The sequence below is a fragment of the Raphanus sativus genome, chromosome 9, assembly GCF_000801105.2.
Source record: "Raphanus sativus cultivar WK10039 chromosome 9, ASM80110v3, whole genome shotgun sequence".
NCBI classification, from domain to species: Eukaryota; Viridiplantae; Streptophyta; class Magnoliopsida; order Brassicales; family Brassicaceae; genus Raphanus; species Raphanus sativus.
The window spans coordinates 27554732-27564337 of record NC_079519.1 but is presented as its reverse complement, the minus strand read 5'-3'; the positions used below and the strand labels follow the sequence as shown (position 1 = coordinate 27564337).

The window sequence follows — 9606 nt, the reverse complement described above, 5'->3', positions numbered from 1 at the left end:
CTAGTTTGAGTTGTACTAGTTGTACCAGTAGTACACTTTGTTCTTCTCTGTCGCGAATTTTTCTTAACGAATCTGAAATTGTTCTTCTCTGTCGCGAAATTCGATTCAGATAAAAAAAAATCGATTGAGGATGATAATACATTGATCGATTTGGATAAGAACAAAAAAAACAAGTATGAATTTGGGTTAAGAACAAGAGCAACAAAATTGGATTGTGGGAAGTAAAGAAGATTGCATGTCAATTTGGGGATTTAGAGTTGCAAACTGGTCGGATTCTGGGTCAAAAAAATGGGTCGGATTCTGGGTAGAATGATAGTGGCACGGATTATAAATAAGTGAAGACCTTTTGGTTTTTTAGTTATTTGCCATTGTTTTGTATTTTAAATTTAATGTAAAAGAAATACAAATTATGAGTGGGTCATTTTAGAATTTTGGAATCCCATGTGTGTCACTGCAGAATTTGATCCCATAACATTTATGAAAGCATTTTATTTAGTCGCTGTCGCTACCGCTGCTGCTTCCACTCTCATGCCCATCCTTGTTCTTCTTCTTCTTTTCTTCATTTTGCTTCTTATGTTTCTTCTCTCCATTGTTTATGAACAGACCTAGGCCATTGGTAACTTTGTTTGTCTCATGATTTGTCTTCTGGTGCTGTCCTAAGAGCTTCCCATGTCCATGGCCCTTGTTAGCCTCTTGGCTCTTGTGTTTCCCTAGAAACGATCCTAGGCCGTTCTGACCCTTTTGGCCATTTCGACCCTTGAATAGCCCATCAAGAAACCCACCGTGGCTACGGTAGTTCAGAGTAGGGCTATGGCCATATACTGGACGACTTTGGCTCTGGTCATATCCCTGGTGGTTCTGGCTATTGCTCTGGCGGCTCTGGCCGTGAGCCACATCGTAGTATTCTTTTTCATGGGTTCCGTAATACTGCATTTTTGTAGTATAGAAGCAGTGAGTTCTATGATTTGTGGTGTGTGTGGGATTTTGGAATGAGCTGAAGGTGACTATATATATACAATGAGAATTTCTTGCGACTTACTTGAGATTGATCAGACTCCATTTGTTAGTGCCTGTCTTTAACTTGAACTTATTCTTATTCTTAGTTTAAACTTATCTATAATTGAATCTATTCGAATGGCATTTTCTTTTTGCCTAATTTGGTTGTCTATTTCAGAATTGGTTCTCAGCTATAGTTGTGAAAGACTCATATTCTTTGATTCATATTTATCTCATTGGTCAGGTACAGTGTAAAACTGTGATTATTTGTCCCAAATTTAATTTTTTTTTGTAGATTATTAGTTATGCTAAAAAATACTCTTGCCTCTTTTATGTTTTCTCTTGAAATAATAGAAGTAGGTACAGAGATATTGTAAAATTATCATTCCATAGTTAGTTGCTTTGCAAAGAAACCGCATGATATTGATATCAATGAGATAATCTCATTACTACTATTTTCATGAGGCATCCTCCATCCTTGGATTCTTATTTATTACTCCCTCTGTTTCAAAATAGATGAAGTTTTAGGATTGTGCACGATTATTAAGAAACTTGTTTTTTAATCTAAAAAGTATTATTAAAATATAAAATTAAAATTTTTCAACCAATCACAAAATAGATTACATTTTATCATTGGTTACACAGTTTTTGATAAAGTTAAAAAGTACATTGATATACTAAAACATCAACTATTTTGAAACATCAAAAACTCCTTAAAACATCATCTATTTAGAAACGGAGGGAGTAATTCATACATACTACTTAATTTATGTGACTTTAGCTAATGGGTCTGTCTTCATCTCTCCCTTTACGTAGCCCAACCCATCTGCCCATCTAAAAAAGGAATCGGAAACAAATAAGATAAAAATGAATAGTGTAAATTAAACATTCATGGTTTTCAAGAATCTTGATCTTAAATTTGAAGTTCGAACCTATAAATATGCTTAGTAACGCGGGTAATTTTTGCTGCTGTAGCGATTGCCACAGCCAGTTCTCTTGCCCCTCGAGGTAGGCCCACGATGGCGTGGGTTATCAAATCCGGACGAGTCGCCTGAGATACTGCGGTTAATCAATTGAGAGTAACCTGGAGTTGACATGGTGGTTCCTTCATTGTCTGATTCAGAGTCAGACTTCTCCGGGGATTGTTGGCTCATGTATTTTAACTTCATTTCCTCAGATGACATCGTTTTCACCTGCAAAGTGTTGTTGTCTTCTTCTTTTTTCTTTATTTTGTTTCTCTGCCTTGGTGAATTCTGAAAGCCAAGGTTCCATATTTATAGATGAACTTGTATGCATGAGTGTTGGTATGGATGCGCATTGTTAATGGATTCCTCAAGCTTTTGTTACATCAAACTATGAATTAGATTCATTTCATGTGGATACAAGTTTTTTTGACCGTCACTGATGATAAAAGCACTCGTAAGGCAAGGAAATAAGTGAACTTTTTTTTTACAAAATAAAAAAATAATAAGTCTTTAATCTAAATATTTAAGTTTGCATCGGTGTAGAGCATTGTGTAAATTAGATAGTAGAATGTAGATAATTCGTAATGATGTGGTTTTCAAGCTAGAAAATAACCTATACGCAGTATTCAAACTTCAAAGTTAACGTGTATATAGCCATATAAAATTTTGATTAACTAGTCAAGCCAATTGACGTTTTCTTTTTCTTTTTTTCCATTTCATGAATAGTGGTATTTTTTTTTGCTTTTGGATCAAAGCTAGTACTTTTTTGTCTAATCGTGTTTATGTTCATTAGTTAGAATGTAGCTGTGCTTGTGCACTTCTACTTATATACAAGTATGTTAATAATATAGTGAGTTAATCATCTAACTGATGACTAAGCTAACATCTAACATAAATCTGAACTAGTCTAACTTGATGCAATAATTTGTTCCTCTTTCGACGAGTCACTTTTGATTTATTCTGTTCTCCAACATATTTAGCACAAGCTCAATAAAATGCTTTTTGTTTTCAGATTCCAAGTTTTATTTCATCCTTTGAACAAGGTTCTAATTTTTCTCTCTCTTTTTTGCTGCAACATAATAAATGTCATCAATACGATATATACCTTCATGTAACATGTAATTTAGCATTTTCTCAACAAAAAAAAAACATGTAATTTAGCATAGCAAGAAAGAAAATTCAAATCGCACAGGGTAAGAGCATCTAACTAGCGTTGGCATCACGCATGTGTATATGGACTATAATTGTCAATGTGTATATGGACTATACCGTCAAAAAGGTACTAACAAATAGGGGTAGGCAAAATACCCGTTATGATTCAAATCTAAAAATCCCTAATTCTATAAAGCAAATCAAATACTAATATGTATTATTCGTAAGAAACTAATCAAATCATATATACTAATATTTTAAAGAACAAATATTTGATCCGATCCGATCAGTTATATGCTATATACAAATATTAAAATTATATATATCAATTATACAAATTTTTTATTGTATATAAAGTTTATAATATTTTTATTTACTTAATTTATTAAATTATATTTTAGAAATTTTAAAATAAATAATTTTTATTTTGTAATAGGATATTAAATTTTGGAATTTTAATTATTTTTAAATTTACTTATTTGTACGTACTGATTGAATCATATATTCAATCAAAAATCTTAAATATTTTGGATATCCTAGACACCGAATATCAGATGCATACAGATTACGAATCAAATAATTGATTATTTTGACCAAACAAATCTGATCAAAAATACTTTCAAAATTTTGGATATCCGATTCGTGTCCACTCATGTTAATAGATGCCTTTTTATTATAACCCTAATTAATTAAACTTTTTGACTAAAGTTCCTAAAAGTAAAAAGAATACATATCAAGCTCGACGTTGGTGCTGTATCAATCTCACCTCGTTATTAATAAAATCTGATGGCCACAAAAAAAAGGAAGAAGAATACATATCATTCCATATTTTACTAGACTGAAGATTTTTCTTGTTCTTGTTGACTCGTTGTGGTTGGAGTATCTTCATCACTATCTTCAGACTTGCGCAAAGCTTGTCTGAGACCCAACACGATGAACAAATTGGTGAGAGCAAGAAGTGATTCAGCTCCTCCATGTAACCAATCAACGTTTGACAATGATGTTCCATAATGCACCTTAGCTTCTCATTTTCATCCAACAAATATTTTTTAAAAAACAAAGAAAATCAATCAGTTTTCCAAGATCAACATTAACTGAGAAATTTATATTATATAATGTGGAAGAAACTTACCATATATCCCAGCAGGTACTGCACCGTTTACATCCCCAAATTCAAATGATCAAAGCCAAAAGAGAAGTAACAGAGAGAGATGATTAAGAAGCGCTAAACGCTATTAGCAGAGAAAGACGCAAACGTTAAAACAGACTCTACTTACTTGTAGCTCCGACGAAGGCAAGCAAGAAGTAGAATCCGAAAAGTGTGAGCTTCGGAGCAGTTTTGGATTTAGTGAGGAAGTAGAGGAAACCTATGTATGGAAACAGAGACACCGCGAAGAGCTGAGATGCTATGCTCTGTGAATCAATGGTTGGAGCCCAGGGGTCTACCGGAAACATTCCTCCTGCGTCACACACGATCGATACTCTCCCATTTTCTCTTCTTCTTCTTTTCTCTTTCGTCTCTGTCAAGTGTAAGAAGAAGCTTTTGTTCCTGGAGATCGAGATAATAGACTGAGAAAGTCGTCTAGTGTTGAACGGAGACGAGCTCTGATATTTAACGGCTGATATAATCGCCGGAGAGTAAGAAAGCATCAGAATCATCTTCTCTTTCTCTTTACTCTCACCGGTGTGGGTGAGAGAAGGAAAATGTTTGTGGATGAGAGAAGAAGACAAATGAAAAGAAGATAGGTAGAAAATTTCGTCCCGTTTTGGGTCCGTGTAACTTACATGTGTGTTGTTTTATATTTATGTTAATACCGGTTTTAGTACCGGTTTAACTTGATTTAGAATATGGTATGTTCGTCTATCTTAGCATAAATGCGCCAAACAAAAAAATCAAATAAAACCCTTTTAACGTACTAGGTGTTCTGACCAAATTCACCATGACTAATCCAGGTTAGAGTTGGTTCAATCGTCTATCTTAGCCTAAATGCCTCAAACCAAAATAAAATCAAACTATTGTAAGGTGTGATTAGCTACAGTGTACAGTGACAGTCTACAGATTACAAAGATATCTTTGAAAGATATTCATTCCGTTCCAAAATAGATGATATTTTGAAGATTTTTTGATGTTTCAAAATACATGATGTTTTGATATTTTTATATTAGTTTTTATTTTATTAAAGATTGTATAACTAATGATGTTTTCATAGTTCTTTTGATAATTGATTGAATTATATTTTATTTATATTTTTAATGATTCTGTTTTTGTAAAAGTGTGGATCTTAGGCATCGAGCCAAAACATCAAACTGTTTAGAGGGAGTATGAATCATAGAACTAAACTCAAAATGAGTATGTGGCCACCCCATCGCTTCCGGTGCTAGGATAAAGTCAGGCCACTCATGTTCCATTCCATCTGCCAAACTGACCAGGAGACATCAATACCGTGTAATTAAGTTGAGTTTTACACAAATGAAATAAATAAAAAGGTAGGGTTGAAGATAAAAAGTTAGACCTTAAAGTTTCATACTCATCAAATCCAACAAACACCGAAAAGAGAGATGAAAAGTAAAAAAAAAAATTGGAATTGGATACCTCGCCTTGATGACCAGAAAGCGAGGGGGCCTTCTTTACATGAAGCCTTCCTTCAAGGTCAGGAGCTAAACCAACTTTCCATATTCCTATGCTAACACACTAGTAAAAGATGCATTTAAACACATCTCAGTCATGATAGATGCATCATAGCCTTTGTTAAGTTAGTCACATAACGGTTAGGAATACTCACAAACACACATAAATGTAACCACTCGTGTTTGTTTCGTGGCAAAAAAGGTAATTTTAGCTGCGATTTATCCATGACTAATCCGTGGCTATAGCGAAATTTCACTAATGATGGCGTTTGATAGAAGAAACAGAGAGCAACCACAATATCCTTATTTTCGCTGTCGAAGTAATAACGCATCAAATGGTTTTATTAGACGTTAGCATGGAGGAGAAGAACTCTTACGGCAGTCTTCTTGTTTATATCTGAAAACGAACCTGAACGATGTTTTTTTAAGAACTTGACTAAGTGAAAAAGTTAGTTTTGATAATCATTATAAGATTTAAAGTGTAAGAATTGAATATATGAATGACAAGATTCTGAACGGAATTTCAAGATTGCCAATTTTAATGAAATAAAGGATTGAGGAAGGTAGATAAGATAATTTCTGACAAAACATTTGTTCTTGGGTATTTGTTAGCCTTTATGATAATAAATTGTTTTCAGTTAACTACTTAAATAGCAAGACTAGAAGTCATTAAAAGGATCTATATAAGTATAACAATATGACCATCTATCATATTAAAACAGAAACATTTTATTGGACCTAACATTTATTTTGTAAGTTTTTAAATTAAATACACTTTTATACTTTATAGTTAAACTTACATTAAATCATTAATGTTTCTTTCTTTATATTACTATCTATGTTTCCAAACAATATATTTATTTCTATATACTACTATCAATGTTTCCAAACAATATATTTTTTATACTACTATCAATGTTTCCAAACAATACAATAATTAATCTTAGTTATGTTATATCTATCATTTTCTTTTTAAAATTTTGTAGAAACATCATAATTTCATAAATTTAAAATAATGAACTTTAAAATTTGGAGTATAAGATTACAAATTATGAAATTATTACAATTTAAATCAAATTAGATTACATATCGGTCATCCAACAGTTCAATCGGTTAGTCTCGGGTTTAGTATTTTTTTTAATATGAATATTTTAAAAACCTAAATTGAATTGTGAGATCTCCGAATTAACCGGTATAATCACAATCGGGTTGAATTTAAAAACACTGATTTAAATGCAAAATATTTTAAATACACACTTTTAAAAATTACCAAAATATTTGTTAAGTTATTAGTGAAATTTTTCATCGTAAAATATTCCGCGCTTCCAAAGCGCGGATCAAGATCTAGTAATACTTATTTCAAATACAGTACTTTTAAAGACTTTTTATACATTACCGAGTTACATCAATCAATAAAGGATCAATAAACTATATAGTATAATATAATAATACTGATCAGGAACAAGATATACCAGCGAGTCGACTCGGTGGGAATCGCTCTGACACGGTTTTTCTATCAAGCGAGTTGATCTCTGAGCGACCCAGTTCTAATGACTCTCTTGACTCGGGAATCGTCGTGAGGGATCCTGTGTTGTCAAAAACGACGTAGTATTTGTCCATATCTACGCCGTGACATGCCTTAAAGGGAGTGTTTGACTGTTTCTGTCTGAAGATTGACTTTACGAGTTTCTTTAAAGAGCGTGAGATCTTGTTTGATGGCTGCTTCTTTGTCGAAGGCGAAGACGTGGTTTCTGACGGTGGAGGAGGAAGGTGAGGCATTGACATGGATCTAGCGGAAGAAGATATTGCGTTGTCGAGTTGACGATTGAAGGAGTTGAGCTCGAACGAGTCATAAAGTGTGCTTTCGCAATCCCATACTTTCTTCATCTTTTGAACGTTGCTCTCTTCTGTGTTTTGTTTCACGTTCATCACCTTCTTACCCTTGTGTTGAGTTTCCATCCTTTTAGTATTTTCTGATCTTTGAATCGAGTTTTTGTCTGTAAAATTCGGTTACTAACTCAATATGAGACAAATTAATTAAGCAATAAGCATCAAGAGGGTCCGTCATAAAAACAGAAACAAAAAAATGATATAGAGATATATTTTCACTTTATTTTCTATATATTTGTTAGAAAAAGGTTCATGCATGAAGTGGGTCATAACAAACCTAATAATCGATGATCAACTTAATAATTTGGAACCATATTCAATTCTAACTTCTTGTAAAAACAAAGACTATAATGAGAAAACCTAAAAACTCACAATTTCCCATCTTGATCTCCATCACATATGATGATGATGATGAAGATCTCGGGCTCTTAGGAGGTTGATCGTCTTTAATCTTACCTTGTCTTAAACCCTCAATGATTTTGAGATGCCCTTTAATAATAGTGAACTTTCGACCATTACTGGTCATCACATCATCTTTCTTTGTCTTCTTCTCATCCTCAGCTTTTGTTGCTATCTTCTTTGAGTCTGAGGCTTTAGGTGTAACTATCTCCATCTTTCTTTCTATGGTGGAACCTTATCAACCTTTTTCTTTTTCTTTCTCTTTCGGTAGTGGTTATTTGCAGATTGTATATAAACTGAGAGCTATAGAGTTGGAGTGTTTGGTGAAGAATGAAACGCGTAGCGAAATAAATTGGCTATGTTTGAGAGACTTCAACTGCACACGGTCTCTTCACATGTCATATGTTGCAATTACTCTCTCTATATGTTTTATTTTTGTTTAATATCTAGACATTTCAAATATAAGGTCTTTAGTAATTCTATGTGGCTATGTCCAAAACCAACGATGATATATAACACTTTCTTCATATAGCATGAATCACTCATTTAACCTTATATCTATAGTTGTTTTCCGCTTGTACGATTCAAACATTTCTATAAAATAACTTTCTATTTTTATTCAAGATTAACCCAACACAGAAACATGCACAACCAATTAAGTTTACAATAACGCAATATTTTGCAGTATTTTTTCATTTCATTTTATTTAAACTATAAACAAATCAAGTTTATAAGGTTCTGGTAAGTATTTTTTGAGACGTCTAAACACTAAACGTTACGACCATACCATTTACAAAAAGAATATCACATGCATTATCGTTTTGAAATTAATGTGAAAAGTATATACCCGTTACGTAATGCGAGGTTCATGGCAGTCTCACGTGGAGAATCTGGAGACAATGCAACTATAAGTTATTGATTGTTGACTAATTCTTAGTCGTATCTAATGCCATCACGCAAACCTTAACCATTTAATTAATACGGGGTTTTAGCCACGTTCAGATACGGAGATCGGTGCATCTCATCACGCGGAGCTTAACTCCTTGTAATAAATATAACTCATGAATATGATATCGATTTATTCAGCAAACCTTAACCATTTAACTAATACGGGAGATTTTCAGCCACGTTCAATAACGGAGATCGGTGCATGTCATCACGCGGAGCTTAACCACTTGCTTATAACTCGTTTGAGCCCAACCACCCCTTTCGAATATGATATATATTTATTCAGCCTCGTGGTCCTCACATGTCCATTAGTTTAAGCGACGCGACTCGAACATACTTGTTTAAACAATAGTCTTAACCATGTAGAATTGCGCTGTTATATATAATATATCAAAGTTGGACGCGAGGCAATTATACAAATCATTCCTTATAAATACTGTACATAAATCTGAAATGTAGAATGAACAAGCTGGCCACGTCTATATTACTACATATATGCATTATAGATCTAATTATTTATATACATGCGACGTGTTTTCTTTCTAGTTTTTACAGTTTTTACAGTTTTCATATTAAAATATTTTTGTTTTTGTTTTTCTTATTATGAAGCTGAAAAGTAAAAAAAAAA

General features: G+C 33.0%; 3 protein-coding genes and 1 long non-coding RNA gene across 8 annotated transcripts; all 4 read right to left on the bottom strand.

The window, feature by feature from the left end:
• Positions 1-368: 368 nt before the first annotated feature.
• LOC130500303 (uncharacterized) lies at positions 369-993 on the bottom strand. The gene has a single exon (XM_056995196.1). The coding sequence runs from the start codon at positions 931-933 to the stop codon at positions 493-495; it is 441 nt and encodes a 146-aa protein (XP_056851176.1). The 5' UTR covers positions 934-993; the 3' UTR covers positions 369-492.
• Positions 994-1741: 748 nt separating this feature from the next.
• LOC130500304 (uncharacterized) lies at positions 1742-2469 on the bottom strand. Its single transcript, XR_008938908.1, has 2 exons — positions 1929-2469; positions 1742-1830 (listed from the first exon to the last, which is right to left on the bottom strand). It is a non-coding gene; the product is annotated as an uncharacterized LOC130500304 (long non-coding RNA).
• Positions 2470-3763: 1294 nt separating this feature from the next.
• Positions 3764-4868, bottom strand: LOC130499426 (uncharacterized). Its single transcript, XM_056993472.1, has 3 exons — positions 4391-4868; positions 4246-4263; positions 3764-4134 (listed from the first exon to the last, which is right to left on the bottom strand). The coding sequence occupies exons 1-3, from the start codon at positions 4770-4772 to the stop codon at positions 3947-3949; spliced, it is 588 nt and encodes a 195-aa protein (XP_056849452.1). The 5' UTR covers positions 4773-4868; the 3' UTR covers positions 3764-3946.
• Positions 4869-5026: 158 nt separating this feature from the next.
• On the bottom strand, positions 5027-8373 carry LOC130494668 (uncharacterized). Of its 5 annotated transcripts, none has more exons than XR_008938283.1 (4): positions 8004-8373; positions 7214-7738; positions 5707-5805; positions 5027-5535 (listed from the first exon to the last, which is right to left on the bottom strand). XR_008938283.1 is itself a non-coding variant. In XM_056993470.1 (3 exons), the coding sequence occupies exons 1-3, from the start codon at positions 8242-8244 to the stop codon at positions 5798-5800; spliced, it is 774 nt and encodes a 257-aa protein (XP_056849450.1). In that variant the 5' UTR covers positions 8245-8373; the 3' UTR covers positions 5027-5797. The 5 variants fall into 5 exon arrangements, 3 of the variants coding, with proteins under 3 accessions (XP_056849450.1, XP_056849449.1, XP_056849451.1); XR_008938284.1 differs by having other exon boundaries at positions 5027-5527; XM_056993470.1 differs by having other exon boundaries at positions 5027-5805.
• Between the last annotated feature and the right edge of the window lie 1233 nt (positions 8374-9606).